The following is a 16,256-nucleotide window of genomic DNA, read 5'->3' as shown; positions in this document are numbered from 1 at the left end:
GGAAACACTGCTCTATTGGACTGTAGTCAACCTTTAAGGTGCCCATTAACAGTACAATCTCCCCAACGATTGTCCGTAAGATCGATATACTGGATCATCAGTTTTCCAAGACATTGGGGCTCAATTCACAAAACATCTCATAAATGACTTATTTATCACCCAATTAATAAAAATTACATTTCAGCACATTTACAAGCAAAATATTCACGCAAAGTAAGTCGTTACTGATTAACTTCATTTCAATATTACCCTTCTTTCCTGAATAATATTACAGTATATTTTTGCTCATTGAGAGCTTAAAAATGTAACATAAATAAGGTGAAAACAGATGAAAATAGGTGAAAAAGCTTTTTGAATCATGCCCAAATTTGTGATTAACAGCATTTTAGTGACAATCGTCATATTTATAAAATTGCATTTGTCCTGATCATTTTTTTTTTTAAACATTTTTATTGACTCAGTATGAGCAAACATATTGAAGTATGTCGGATAACTCTAAAGACTTTTACAACAAAGCCTCATTACTGTGTCATTAACATCTTGTAGTAAAATATTACAGCTGGTAGTAGAACAAATAAAGTTCACAGAATATTTCAAATAATTCTCTGTTACGGTATAACAAGCTACAGAAGTCCTCAGTGTTATAGCCTAAATAGACTTGCAACATTTTAAACAGCTCTGATTATATTATTAAAAACATACACCAAACTTGTACAAACACAACTATCCTGATCATCTTTTTATGATTATGAGATTATCAATTGTATGTGTAGTACTAATAGTAAATTATTAATACAGAACAGTCTCATATTATTTACCGTATTTTTCGGACTATAAGACGCTCCGGACTATAAGACGCACCCAGGTTTAGAGCATAAAAATCACGGAAAATAAAACTTTTAGTAAACCTGGTGCGTCCATGGTCCAGGAGCAACTTCTATGTGTTCTGCCCCAATTATTGTACCCCTTGTGCCTTCCTTGCACCTCTGGAGAGGGAAGACAGTGCTAGCAGGAGGGTGCCTCGCTGAAAAGATGCTGATTTTCATCACAAACGCCAGCAGATTGCTTGGAGCATTCTGGGCAAAACTTGAGCAGCAGCATTAAAACTGCAGAGGATGAGACTCTTCACAGGGATCCGATGTCCTCTGGTGTCCTGTCCCCCTGTCCTTGGCCCCCTCTGGTGTTGCTGTCCATCATCCCCCCTGACGCCTCTGCCCCTTTAACATAGATCCTGAGACCACTGCATATTACGGTAACCGCAGGTTATACACAAACCTAAGAAAGTGGCCGCACTGGTGTACAGTGTCCCCCTGTCCTTGGCCCCCTCTGGTGTCACTGTCCATCATCCCCCGTGATGCCTCTGCCCCTTTAAAATAGATCTTGAGACCGCTGTTGTCTGCTGTCCCCCTCTGTCTATCATCCCCTCGGGTGTACACTGTCCCCTTTGTCCACCCCCCCTGGTGTCACTGTCCATCATCCCCCGTGATGCCTCTGCCCCTTTAAAATAGATCTTGAGACCGCTGCAGATTAACAACAAGTTTCGGTACACAAACCTAGGAAAGTGGCCACACAGCTTCACATATCCCTCCTGCACTTTGGTATCATTTGCCTCCCCGACGGAGATCGCTGCAGATGACCGGCAAGTTTTTTCACTGCATGAGAGAACGACACACAGCTTCAGAACGCAATGTCCAATCAGGCGAGGGACGCTGCGCGAGGCAGCCAATCACAGCCTTCCCGATAGTCCTGAAGGCGGGACAAGGGCTCTCTCAGCGGGGCTGGTGATTAGGAGGAAGCAGGGAGCAGAGAGGGCTGTGATTGGCTGTCACGCGCAGCGCCCCTCGCCTGATTGGACATTGCGTTCTGAAGCTGTGTGTCGCCTTCCCGTGCCGTGAAAAAACTTGCCGGTCATCTGCAGCGCTCTCGGTCGGGGAGGCAATTGATACCGAAGTGCAGGAGGGATATGTGAAGCTGTGTGGCCACTTTCCAAGGTTTGTGTACCGAAACTTGCTGTTAATCTGCAGCGGTCTCAAGATCTATTTTAAAGGGGCAGAGGCATCACGGGGGATGATGGACAGTGACACCAGAGGGGGTGGACAAAGGGGACAGTGTACACCCGAGGGGATGATGGACAGAGGGGGACAGCAGACAACAGTGGGGACAGAGGGAAGGACAGCGCCAGTCAAAAAATGTAGTATTCGGATTATAAGACGCACCAACTTTTTCCCCCCACTTTTGGGGGAGAAAAAGTGCGTCTTATAGTCCGAAAAATACGGTACAATTTAAGACCTGAATAGAATACTAAACAGCAGCCATGAGGCCCCTTTTACACTTACCGCACCTCAGTGCAATGACCATTAAAGTCAACGCAATATGAAATGCTCTATCTGACCCAGAAGCTGCAGCGTGTTATCACACACTACGCGTGGCACCGCAAGCAATGAAAGTTAATTGTATCATGCACATATAGAATTTTGGTACGTTGTCGGTGTGATGCACTGATACCGATTTTCAATGATGTGTTTCCTTTCTACCATTATAAACATACCTTTTGCTATGTAAAGTATGATTGCAGCAGAGATATGGAAAGCAGAAGGCGCTACAAAATGAAATAGCTAAGCCCCTAAACAGAAAACGAGCAGTGTCATCTAGCACTGTGAAAAGCACTACTCATAACCCACAGGAAATAAGCAACTTTTTAAAGGCTGTTTGACTCCAATTTCCCTGTCAACTCAGCCTGCATCACACACTAAAGTGTGTTTAAAGGGACCCTAAGCAGTAAAAATAAACAAAATCGGTACTTACCTGGGGCTTTCTCCAGCCCACCCTAGGTCAGGAGGTCCCCCGGGGTCCTCCTGGCTCCTCTCCCAGTCCCGTTGCAGAATACACCACCGGCGACACCGGGGCCAAGTGTCGGGCTGACACTTTATGTCTCATATACTTCTATAAATCACTTTGTCCAGCACCAAACTGGAATTCTCAATGAATTCTACAACTTCCCCCTTCCTTCCCTAACAAGATTTTATAGCCACACATTTACCTTTTGTAGTTTTGCCGGTAATATTTTCAAGATGCCTCTGTGCAGGAATGTCTGACGGCTGTTTTACTGCTGAGTGACAAGGAGCATCTCTGTGCCCATGTAAAAAGTGAGAGAGGATACCATACAGAATTGGTCTATGAAAACAAAAATGAATAGCAGTTGAAAACACCTATACGTTGAAACAAGAATGTCATTTACAGAGAAATGTACAGGTAGTTCCTGGTTAACGAATGAGATAGAGACTGTACATTTGTTCTTATTTCTCTCCTTCCCCTAATATAACTGTCCTGGTGATCTAATGCTCCCCCCACCTATAGCTTCCCTGGTTGTCTACTGCATTCTCACCCCTCCCCAATCTAGCTAAGTGATGTGACTATATACTGTACTCTGTAAAGCACTGCAGAAGATGTTGGCACTATATAAATAAAAATCGCTTCCCTGGTGGTCTAGTGCTCACCCCCCCCCCCCCCCATAAAGCTTCCCTGGTGTAGTGTTTCCTCCATACCTCCCCCCAATATATTGTAGCTTCTCTAGTGATGTTAGTGGCCCCCTCCCTCCCCATACAGATTATCTAGTGGTGTTAATGGCACCCCTTCCTCATACAGCTTCCCTGGTACTGTTAATGTCCCCCATACAGCTTCCTTGGTGGTGTTAGCGACCCTGACCTGTGCTCCCCAGCCTATAATGCAGAGTGTAGACGCAGCTGGAAGCCAAGCTTTCCTCTCCTCTGAACTGGAGGCCAGCACTGTAAGTCCTCCTGTCACTGCTCGCTCTAGTGCCTGGCCTCTCTTCATTCTGAGATGCTGGGCACTAGAGTGAGCAGTGACAGGAGGATGTGGGCTCTGACTGTGGTGAGAGAAGCATTACTTCCAGCTGCGCCTATACTCTGCATTATACACTGGGCCGGGGAGCACAGGAGGGGGGCACACTTTGAGACATGGAGGAGGAGGGCGCACATCAGGACATGGGTGAGGGGGTTCTTTCCTTCTCTCACTGCCAGCACCTGGAGATGTTGTCATTGCAATGGATTAATGTGATTAGCGGGGCATTCATAGCTCGGATGTTCATAAGTTGGGTACTCCCTAAACAAGCTTAAAAAATGTCCATTTTAAAATTACACAACTCTACTTTGATCAATGCAAGCGGGAATGCAAAATACAAAATACCAGCACAATACAATGTCATGGTGATGGTTACAGGTCTACAGTTTTAAGCATTTTTAAATCGCGCTGGAGTGATCTAGGGCTGCAAGATTTTTCGGTTTTAAACCAAGCCGCGGTTCGTGTGAAGACAATCTGGTGATCGTCAGTATCCGCGGTCTGTACGCTTGGCCGCATGGTCCGCCTACCGCTGCGCCGAGGAGAGCCACTGGTTGGCCAGAAGCAGTGCATATTTATGATTATTTTTTTTTCATAAATGTTTTATTGAACATTTTCATTTAAACATCTGAAGCTTACATGTCCTTCTAGAGAAGGTATTTATCAACAAAGGCAACTTTAACAGGTTCCCCCTTATCCCACCCCGCCCCATCCCCCCCCCTCCCCTAACGGTCACTCCTGCAATAAAGGAAGTCTTTCCCCTTATATGTGGCTCAGTGAGAACATGTCCCGAGGAATATGGCAGATCCATATCAGGTCAGGTTGTTTCAGTTCTTAATTTTAGTCTTCCAAGTGACCCAGATAAGTCCGCATTTGCATACCATGAGGTATATTTAAATGGTTGAACCAGTTGTTGCAATTTCGGGTCCGACAAGGTGTGCAAAAGGAAAGGTTTCCATCTGTGAAAAAACTTTTTAGTGCCTTTTTCCATATTTATGGTAGCGTCCAGCTTTTCCAGCTGCATGAGGTGTCTCATTTCCTCCTGTACATCCCACAGAGAGGGTGAGGTATGGTAAATCCATTTATTAAATATTGTTTTCCTTGCAGCAATCATTATTATATGTGTAATGTCCGAGAATTTACTGGGTTTATCTGCATTGCTATCTGTAGGGGTCGCATTAAATAAAAGCATCAGGGGATCTTTCGCTATTGTACAGTTGCTCACTCTGCAATGTACCATGTTGGCTTGGGGAAGGCTGCATTTCGGGCAATGATCTAAGTACCCTGGCCTCGGATCTTTATATCTTATGTTAAATGCATATTTCGCCTTATAAATCATCAATAGATGTGATTCCATTTTTCGCTAGTCAGTACTCGCCTAACTGTGTTGTTTCCTTCCAGTATTTTCTCTTCTATCTGGGGGATCGGGAAAGTTCTTGCCCAGCTACCCATATTGAGTTTTGCTTTAGCTTCCACTCCCACAGCTGCTATAGCCCGCTGGATCTCCGACAGGGACAATCTTTCACCTCTGGGTTTTAAGAATGTATCGAATGGTGTAATTTTAGCTATAGCTGCCACATTTCTCAGGTTAGTTTGCACATAAGACCTGACTTGACCATAGATTAGGAAGTCAGATTTTGGGATGCCGTACATTTGCGTTATTTCTCTGAAAGTTAGTAATCTATGATCCCGGAGATCCAGCAGGTTTCCCAGCCTTAGGATACCCTTATCTTCCCAAATGTTATATTGTTCGTGTAAGGAGCTTGGTTTGAAGTTTGGGTTTCCCCCTAGGGGCATGTATTTAGAAATCTTCCATGGGAGGTGATATAATTTTCGGATTTCTCTCCATGTCAACAGGGTGTCTCTATAGATCACATTGTGCTTCAATCTGGTCGGAAGGGAGGGCCATCCCGTGTGTAATAACCCAGTTAGCTCCCATGGTTCGGCTATGTGTTTTTCCAATTGTAGATTGGAGAAGTGGGACGTGTTTGCTATCCAGTCCCTAACATGCCTAAACATACATGCTAGGTTATATCTCCTGACATTCGGGAAATTGAGCCCCCCCATCTCCTTTGGGAACTGAAGCCTTGCCAAGTTAATACGTGCTCGTTTACTCTTCCACAGAAATGTTGTAAATGCTGTGTTTAGAGTTTGGACGTCTTTGTGTTTTAAGAGTAGTGGAATAACCTGCAGTGGGTAGAGCAGTTTTCCAAAGCTCACCATTTTGGCTAGTGCCGCCCTCCCAGCTACCCCCAGCGGAATCTCCTTCCATCTCTGTAATTGGTCAGTTATAGCTTTAATTAGAGGAGTAAAGTTGCGCGTGTAGAGGGAGCTCGGGTCCTTGCCTATTTCTATTCCTAAGTATCGGATTTTCTCTTTCGCCACCTGTACCCCCAACCCTCTGACTAACCCCTGGTCTGCTAGTTTAGATATCATCAGTATCTCAGACTTTAGTGCATTAATTTTAAATCCTGAATGCTGACCTACTTCCTGAATAATTTCCAGGGCTTTCGGCAGCTGATGGACTGGATCGGAGAGGAACAATAGGAGATCATCTGCAAAAAGAGTTTGCACTATTTTTATTTGTCCGAATTTTAGACCTTCTAAGTGTTCATGTAAAAGTCTTGCCATTGGCTCCAATGCTATGTTAAATAAGAGAGGCGACAGGGGGCAGCCCTGTCGCGTGCCTCTATGCAAGATAAAGGGTTGAGAGAGAAAACCCGGTGTAAAGACTCGGGCCTGGGGGGAGTTATACATTAGCCTAAAAACATTTATGAATGCCCCCTCAAATCCCATTTTAGCTAGAACCGCTTCCAACCATGTCCATCTTACCGCATCGAAAGCCTTTTCGGCATCGAAGGTAACCAGGGCACAGTTTTTATAGGTTTTCGGATAGGCTTTTACCTGTTCTAGAACTGAGAGTACTTTCCTGATGTTAGTGGCCGCCGCTCTGCCTCTTATGAACCCGACTTGTTCCCCGTGTATCAATTTCGGTAGAAGTTCTGCCAGTCTATCAGCCATTATTTTGGATAATAGTTTTGCGTCGAGGTTTATTAGTGATACCGGGCGATAAGATCCCGGGTCCTGTGGGTCTTTTCCTGCTTTTAAGAGGAGTTTAATGTATGCTTGCTTCCCGGTACCCAGGATGCCTTCCCCTTTTAGCGTTTTGTTGTAAGCTGATTGAAGTATTGGGGTAATTTCATTTTTTAGGATCTTGTAAAATTCCCCTGGGAGGCCATCAGGCCCCGGGGCTTTATGGTTGGCCAGGTTTTTAATAGTCGCCCTAACTTCTTGTTCTGTAATTTCTGCGTTTAGCCCTTCTAACTCATCCTGGGTTAAGCGGGGCAGGTGGACTTTCTGTAGCACGTCTCTTATTCCCTCCGGGTTAATCCTCTCGGGATCAGTGTATAAGGACTCATAAAATTGGAAGAATACATTATTAATCTGTTTAGGGTGGTTCACCAGTTCTCCCCTCCCTCTCTTATGGCATGTATTCCAGGAGGAGCAAAATGTCCCCTAGCCATACAGGCCAGTAGGCGCCCAGCTTTACTACCATGTTTGTGGTATTTTAGGTCTTGATAAGATCTAGATAATGCCTCCCTGTCTCTGAACCATCGATCCGAGCTAGCCTTTGCTGTCATCCACTCCGCTCTCGTGCATTCGTTTGGGTCGGCCTTGTATTTTCCATAAGCCCCTCTGACACGCGCAACTGCCTCTGCATATTTATTAGCTGTCACCTTCTTTTTTGTTGCTGTATATGCCATAATACGGCCTCTCAGTACTGCCTTGGCCGTGTCCCAAAAGAGATGGGGATCTGACATGTGCCTAATATTATCCTCCTTGTACTCAAACCACCAACCCTTCAGCAAAGCATGGAAAGCCTCATCTCCGTATAAAAAAGGGGGAAGTCTCCAAATTATATCTGACCCTCTGTGGATCTGTTCGTGTATAGTCACCGACACGGGAGCGTGATCCGAGATCACTAGATCTATGTCTGCAGAGTGGAGCCTATTGACCATACGATCGTTCATAAAGATGTAGTCTAGCCGTGAGAATGTTCCATGCGTTGCTGAATGAAAGGAGTATTCCCTATCGTAGGGGTGCATAAATCTCCATGTGTCTGTAAGCTGCAGTGTCTTGTGAAAATTGGATAATGCAGTTCCTTTCCCCTTGTCTAACTGTTGGCTTGTCCTCCCTCCCGACCTATCTTCTAGCGTGTGCGCTACCTCATTCCAGTCCCCTCCTATAATAAGATTCTCTGAAGCTTCCTTCGTGATTTGCCACTGAACAGTGTTTAAGAATCGATCTGTGCCTCCATTTGGGCCATACACATTGTATATAATTAACGTATCCCCAGGCATAGTAACTTTAATCCCCAGGCATCTACCCTCATCATCTGACCAGAGGGGCTCTGATTTAGCATGAAGCGTCTTGCTCACTAGCGTCAGGACTCCCGCCTTACGGAGCGGGGCCGGTGACTCAAACGCTTCGGAGACCCAGCTTTTGCGCAAGAATTTCGCTTCCCCTTTCCTCAGGTGGGTTTCTTGTAGCAGTGCCACATCCGCCCGTAATTTTTTCAAATGACGCAGGACCTGCGATCTCTTTGAGGGAGACCGCAGGCCCTTCACGTTCCACGATACGATTTTAAGTGTCATCTAGAAGCCGTTTGTAGTATTTGGCAGCAATGTGCTTGCATCTTTTCCACTTCATATCAGAGCCTCCTTGGTACATACAATAAAATTGAGCATGACATATCCTGAACATATTGCCCCTCAGCATGGAGTGACCGTTCCCTCCCCCCCTCCCCTGCCCCCCGAAACTGGTGTGTAGGTGCTCTCCAACTAGCATCTTACGTGTCACCAGTCCTTTGGATTTTTCCCTTTCTTTTGTGGACCACACTTCTTCCCTGCACTTCACATCCGTTAAGCGCTCATCCATAACTTTTCTTACCGCTCGCTCCTCCGGCTCCAGTACTATTGTAATTCCAACGGTTTGAAATGTAGTGCAACCAATTATGTGTAAGCACGAAAAGTGAAACAAGTAGTCAGGCCAATCTCAACAGCCATACAGTTTATGAACTCACGTGGCCCGATTCTGAGTCGTAGACTTCAGGTGTCGTTTTCTGGCTCGTCAGATTGTTGGCGTTGAGGGGATCCTCTGGGCGGGCTTTTAAACGCTGTCGGGTGCGATAAAAACTTTTTTGCATCTGACGGTTTCTTAAAAATGTATGTCTCTCCATCTTTCGCAGTGACTCTTAGCGTTGCTGGGTACATCAGGGCGAACTTTATCTTTCTCTCCACAAGCTCCGAGCAGACTTCATTGAAGGCCTGTCGGCGCTTGGTGACGTCTAGCGAATAGTCATTGAAAATCATGATCCTTTTGTCTTCCACCATCAGGGGTTCCCGCCTTGCTTTAAATGTTGATAAAATCTTCAACTTATCTTTGTAATCCAGGTATCTCACCATCACTAGCCTTGGTGGTCTCTTATCCCCCTCCGCTCTCACTGGGCCCACTCTGTGCGCTCGCTCAGCTCGGAACACGCCCTCCAGGTTCAGCAACTCTGGGAGAGTTTTCTCACAAAAGTCGTCAATGTCCTGCATTTTGTAGTGTTCAGGCAGTCCCACCACCCGCAAGTTGTTCCGCCTTGAGCGATTCTCCATGTCTTCAATGCGGTCATAGAACATCTTTTCATGACGTTGAGTGTCCTCGAGCTGTTTATTTGCGGTTTCCAATTCACTTTCTAGGGTTCTTATCCGCTTCTCCGCCTCTCCTATTCTCCCTGCGTGCTCTTGAAGCTGGCGCATGACTGACCCTAGGGACTTCTTCACTGCCCCCTCCACTATAGTCTGCAGATCCGGGGCGATGAATTTGGCCACTTCTATGGCTATTGCTCTGTGCTCATCATTGTGGAATGACCCCCTAGAGTTGTCGTCATCCACACTATCTGTGTCCCATGTCCTGACCGGGGAGTGTGATTCCGGGCTGTGTGCGGGCTGGGATCTACCTGGCGCCATCTTGTCGGCTCGCTTGCCACGCTGACCTCCTTTCTCCGCATTTTTGCGGGAAGAACAGGTGAGATACTTCTCCATCTAGGTCTCCGGAGATGCCTGGTGATGTGGGCCGCCGGGGGGTACGATTCCCGGCGTCTGTTTGGCCGCCTGTGAGTTAAGGAGCCGGGGGCTGCACGGAGCGCTTCTCTCTAACCTCCGATCATGCAGGCGCCGGAACCGGAAGTCTATTTATGATTATTAATGAGCCGGGCAGCGGGGGGCGGATCCACTCGAGCGAGCGGCACACAGCTTTACCAATCGCCGGATAGCGATGGAATGACGGCAGCGGTACAGCTGTTTGCTTGAGTGGATCCGCCCCTCGCTGCCCGGCTCATTAACAATCATAACTATGCACTGCTTCTGGCCAATCAGTGGAACTCCTCTGCGCAGCGGTAGGCGGACCATGCGGCCAAGCGTACAAGGCACAGCGGGCACTCTGAAAACTGCAGATACTGTGCAGATCGTCTTCACATGAACTGCCCCCCGCTGCCCTCACATGAACACCACCCCCCCCCCCCCCCCCCCCGCTGCCCAGCTCTTAAATCTTAAATATTTCTTAGAGAAAAAAAAAATCGCAATTTCAATTTTTCCCTAAAATTGTGCAGCCCTAGAGTGATGCTTTCATTCCACATGGGAATTGAATCTCATGGGCGTCAGTAGAAATGCAGACATTGTTACATTAAAATCACATCTGATTTTGAATTTGAGATTTTCATATAAACTAACATCATTGGTTTGAACTGAAAAATCCCATATAAAACCAACACAAAAACACAATATTGCACAAGAGGAAATCAAAGGGCAAAACGGAAAAGTTGCAAGGCGCAAAATCAGACATGTGGAAAATGCAGGACATTGCATGCGGAATTCGCATGGATAAGTGTGACTGCTGACTAAATGTTCTCCGCTTTCTCTACAATACATGTGAAAGATGGCAGTGCCAAAATACACATCACTTTAATAAAAATATATTCCTTACACAGACTGCGAATTGGCATCTTCTATAAAGTTAAGCTCCCGGGCAAGAAAGGATCGATCTAGAGGAATATCAGATAGGCCAGTTTCTGTAAAACAAATATAGTTACTGTAAATGATGCCTGTCAGTGCACAGCCATCGCAATAATAATTGCTATTTACAAAGTGACAACATGCACCATTATAGTTATTCTGTAACTAAGTGCACCCATGAACTTCAGAAGATTGTTAGATGTGCTGGTCTAATGGAGCTGCCTTATATCGCAATCTACCAGCTGTGTTTATGCCTCTAGAGAAAAGGTGGATCCACAGGCCGATGTCTCCATTACAAGATTGTCTCAGGGGAAACAAAAAGGGCTTACACAATTTTCCTACATACAAGGAAAAAACGTGCTGGCATTCAGAAACTGCTGCTGAACCAGGATGGAGTTACTAAAGAGCAGGCAGCCAAAACAAGAATTATGAACCACAAGATAAAGGGTTTTCTTGTGCATACATGTTGCTTGTGTAAGCAGAATCTTCACTAATATATTCTGAATCAGCAGCAATGTGTGTGTTAAGGTCTACACCTATATCAATAGAGTACAGGGGACAGTGACCTGCACTACTGTTTTATTATTGATATAATTTTAACATCTTCCACAGTGCTATACATTCCACTAGCCTCCCTCAGAGAAGATCACAATGTAATCCCTACAATAGTCATAGTCTAATGTCCGCACAACTTGTACACATAATAGAATGGCTCAGTGCCATCGGCTAAGATGATGCAGTGATGCTTCGGTGGGGGTAAGGAGCAGCAGTACGAATGCTACATTTTTGCCAGAGGTGTTCCCCTGACCCCCCCCCCAATGTGTTGCAGAGAAATCCTGGTAATGGTTCATCTCAACTGAGATCATTGTTCTCCTCCGTAGCCTTGCAGCTCTGTTGTCTGCCACATGTTGTCCCTCCACCACCATAGGCTAGCAATGTTTCTGTACAGCACTCGTCCTCAAACTGTCACCCAAGTGATTGAGTTCTGATCCCTGCAGGCAACAGTTCTTGCACATGTGTGCACACCACAAGGCCAGTTTTGTGGGGAGGTATAATTTACCTCATCTGTACTACTTGCTGCAGGGTTAGGTTGCCATACAGACCTTTGAGTTGGCATGCGTTTTTATTAAAGTAGATTATATGGTTTTCTGACCTACATTTTCTTCCACAGGGGTGTCTGCAGATATCCACTAACATCTATTATTTTATCTCAGTACATAAAACAAAAAGCAGAAATACAGTGGGATGCAAAAGTTTGGGCAACGTTGTTAATCGTCATGCTTTTCCTGTATAAATCGTTGGTGGTTATGGTAAAAAATGTCAGTTACATATATCATATATAGGAGACACACACACAGTGATAATTGAGTGAAATTAAGTTTATTGCATCTACAGAAAATGTGCAATAATAACCTACAGTAAAATATGGTGGTGGTTCCATCATGCTGTGGGGCTGTATGGCCAGTGCAGGGACTGGGAATTATGTCAAAGTGGAGGGACGCATGGATTCCACTCAGTATCAGCAGATTCTGGAGACCAATGTCCAGGAATCAGTGAAAACGCTGAAGCTGCGCTGGGGCTGGATCTTTCAACAAGACAATGACCCTAAACACTGTTCAAAATCCACTAAGGCATTAATGCAGAGGAACAAGTACAATGTTCTGGAATGGCCATCTCAGTCCCCAGACCTGAATATAATTGAAAATCTGTGGTGTGAGTTAAAGAGAGACATCCATGCGCGGAAGCCATCAAACCTGAATGAACTAGAGATGTTTTGTGAAGAGAAATGGTTCAAAATACCTTCAACCAGAATCCAGACTCATTGGAACCTACATGAAGCGTTTAGAGTCTGTAATTTCTGCAAAAGGAGGATCTACGAAATATTGATTTCATTTCTTTTTTGTGGTGCCCAAATTTATGCACCTGCCTAATTTTGTTTAAACAATTATTGCACACTTTCTGTAAATCCAATACACTTCATCTGACGTCTCAAATATCACTGTGTGTGTCTCCTATATGATATATTTAACTGACATTTTTTTATTGTAACAACCAACGATTTATACAGGAAAATCATGATGATTAACGTTGCCCAAACTTTCACATCCCACTGTATATAGATGACACCATTGATATAAATAAGCTTGAAAAACAAGGTGCCATCTATAAGGTTTTTGTCATACATATTCAGACTTTCTGGAATGCAGTATGCAGAGTTAAGTAACATGCAGAGAGGGGATAAATTACACCTAAAATTAACACTTTTATGATCACTTTGGGTGACATTTCCCCTTATGAGTGTACATATGAGCTGCTCAGCTCTAAGCTAAGCAGTCCAATCTGTTCTATGTGAAGGGGAGAGGGAGAACAAGCAGGAAGTGTCCAAATGCAGCTTGCAATGGTAGTCTGTAAAATAGGACTTAAAGGGAATCTGTACACGGATTGTTTTTAAAAAAAATGTGTTTTAAATAAAAACTACTCATGTTGTCTCCTCTAAACCAGGATTATATCAATATCTTTGGTTTGTGTCTGTGATGTCCTGTACCTCAGGCATCCTCATTTCCCATCTTGCGGATTCCCTTTTTGTGATCAGTAGTTGCTAGTTCTGTGCACTGACCCCTCCCTCCTCTGTGAACAGTTACCTCAGACACCCCTAAGTCCCATACTAAAGGGTTCTCGGTCGGTGTGGTTGGGGGCCGTCTCTGCGGAAAATCCAGCGTGTGCCTGCCTAGTGCAGCCAAACGAACAGGTGGCAGGGAGCAATTATAGCTACCTGTTCCGGGCGGCTTCTTCACTTCCTCCACCGGCGGATCTGAACTTCCAACAGTTCTTCTGGGTCCCGATCACATGATATGACATGGGATCAGGATCCTGGAGACCGTGCCGGCGTTACAGCACCACTGGGTGGTGAAAGAGATTCTTCCATTAGCATTCTTCCACCACCAGGTGGAGCTGTAATGCTTGCATGGTTTCTGGATCCTGATCACGTCATATTATGTAATGGGAACCGAGAAGACGTTGGGATTACATCGCCGCCGTGGTGGAGGAGAGAATATGCCGATCCAGCCATCCGGACAGATAACTATAAACGCTCCTTGCCCACCAATCTGCATACCCTTCTAAAGGGTTAAATTGTTGCCTCAAGGATCAAGTTCCGATCAAAATTCACGTTTTGATTCTTAAATTGCTGCCATTCTTACACTGTTAATTGCAGTGTAACTACTAGAGTCAGTCATCAGGTGACTGGGGTTCAAGTTCAGAAAAGAGCAGAGCCACAAACAGCCAATCAGATTTGTTAGCTTGACTTCAAGGGGAAAATTTAAAGGGACTCCGAGCAGTGCAGTAACTATGAAAGGAAAGATGCATAATATTATATCTATCTATCTATCTATAATGCGAATTTGATCGAAAATAACGAAAACTAAAAGACGTCGTTGGAAAGAGGAGAAAAAGAGCTTTAAATGGTATGCATCTTTCCATAGTTACTTGCATTACACTGGACCACACTTTCCCCAGTGTTGGCAGCTCCATTCAGCACAATGCAATGAAATACAAGGAACCCAGGGGGATATAATTACAAACATCATGCTGATAGGTGTGAGGATATAATTAATTAGGTGTGGGTATTCTTAAAAGCATACCCACAGGCACTGCAAGTAGTATGTATATATATATATATATATATATATATATATATATACATATATATATATACACACACAGTATGTATGTATGTATGTATGTATGTATGTATGTATGTATGTATGTATGTATGTATGTATATATATATATATATATATATATATATATATATATATATATATATATATATATATATATATATATATACATACATACATACATATATACATACATATACACATATATATATACATATATACACATATATATACATACGGTATATACAATAGTAGTAAAAATCCACTGCGCTCTCATTCCATGGCCACGATCTAAAATTGAAGAGACAAGCTACACATCGCGTGATATTGTAACAACATAAATGCAGCAAGACCCGTGTAGTTGTGAACACTCTGTGCTTCCACTCGTGACACCACCACCCAATACTGGAGAGGCTCACCAGATTCAAACCACCTCGCTTTGCAGGTGGATCTCTCGCTTTGCTTTGTCTCACTCAGGCACATCAGTGAGGCACATCCGTTTGTAGGTATCAAAAAGATTTAATGTCTTCATAAAATAACAGCTAAAACATAATAAGATAACACCTCATTGCGCAGTAAGTTAAAACAATTGGCACATATCCGCGCTTCTCGCGCCTCCTAACTACAAGCTCCACAAAGGTATCAAGCGTGTCACAGCGGCTCTCCTAGGGCCCTTGTAGATGTACTCCAAATCCCTGCGGCGTCCCGCCGGTTGGAAGCTCCACTCTACTCCGGGCTTCCGCTTGCTCGCCTAAGGGGGCGTGTCTAGGTCTGGCGTACTGGCTCCGCCCTACGCGTTTCGTCATCAAAACAGACTCATCAGGGGCTAGCGTGGCCAGTACGCAAGCCGCCCTATATACCTCCTCTTCCGTGACGCAACTTAATGCTTTGGCTCTGCCCAATGAGCAGCCGCCATGACGCGCTGCACAGGATCTAATGGCAGCCGCATCACATATGCATAAATTCTATGCGCCCCACTAAAAACACTAAAACAATGAACATTACCAGGCATGTATTTACATGGAATATGTACAGCAAGCAATATTATGTGCAACAAACAATATTGAAATGGGTGCCTCCACCCCCCTCCCCCACTCCAACCATTACATAACATCCTCACACATAAATGGCTGCCATCTTGTGGCTGGTCTTGATATTACACAGCATATCCAATAACAAGTATTAAACTTGCCGAGTGCCCTCCCGCGATGATACCAGTGGGATGGATTAAATCCCACTAGCACCACCTACCCAAAGCGAAATCAATTGACCCCCAATGTCCTATTATATATACGTGAAACCTCACCCATCCCTGTCATCAAATACTCACCTTAATTCCATCTGGCCTTCTAACCATAACCCTTTATTCTATCTCAGTATACTGAACTAATCATTAGAAATATAGCAGTTTAAATCAAACTCTATATTCATACCTGCGGGGGCAAGGGTCCCCAGCAGATATATCCACCTACCCTCCGCCTGTGAAATGTCCTTCACTTTACTTGATCCCCGCCATTTCGGGGCCCATTTTTCAATCCCCATGAACCTGAGTTGGGATGGATCACTGTTGTGCTTGAGCTTGAAATGTTTAGACACGCTATGTGATTCAAAACCCCTAGAAATATTATACACATGTTCTCCAATGCGGCTCTTTAACTCT

At 44.6% G+C, this 16,256-nt stretch overlaps 1 protein-coding gene across 2 annotated transcripts in view; it reads right to left on the bottom strand.

Annotated features, from left to right (window-relative positions):
* The window catches only part of CEP20 (centrosomal protein 20), a 46,187-nt gene that overhangs the window by 7,997 nt on the left and 21,934 nt on the right, over positions 1–16,256 (bottom strand). For both annotated transcript variants that reach the window (XM_068246858.1, XM_068246857.1), the window contains exons 3-4: positions 10,888–10,972; positions 3,041–3,174 (exon numbers count right to left, since the gene is read on the bottom strand). In XM_068246858.1, the coding sequence (XP_068102959.1) occupies positions 3,041–3,174; positions 10,888–10,972 (219 nt within the window). The remainder of the gene's footprint in view (positions 1–3,040; positions 3,175–10,887; positions 10,973–16,256) is intronic.

This window comes from Hyperolius riggenbachi, chromosome 7 (genome assembly GCF_040937935.1).
Source record: "Hyperolius riggenbachi isolate aHypRig1 chromosome 7, aHypRig1.pri, whole genome shotgun sequence".
NCBI lineage: Eukaryota > Metazoa > Chordata > Amphibia > Anura > Hyperoliidae > Hyperolius > Hyperolius riggenbachi.
This window is presented reverse-complemented; position numbering and strand designations above follow the sequence as displayed.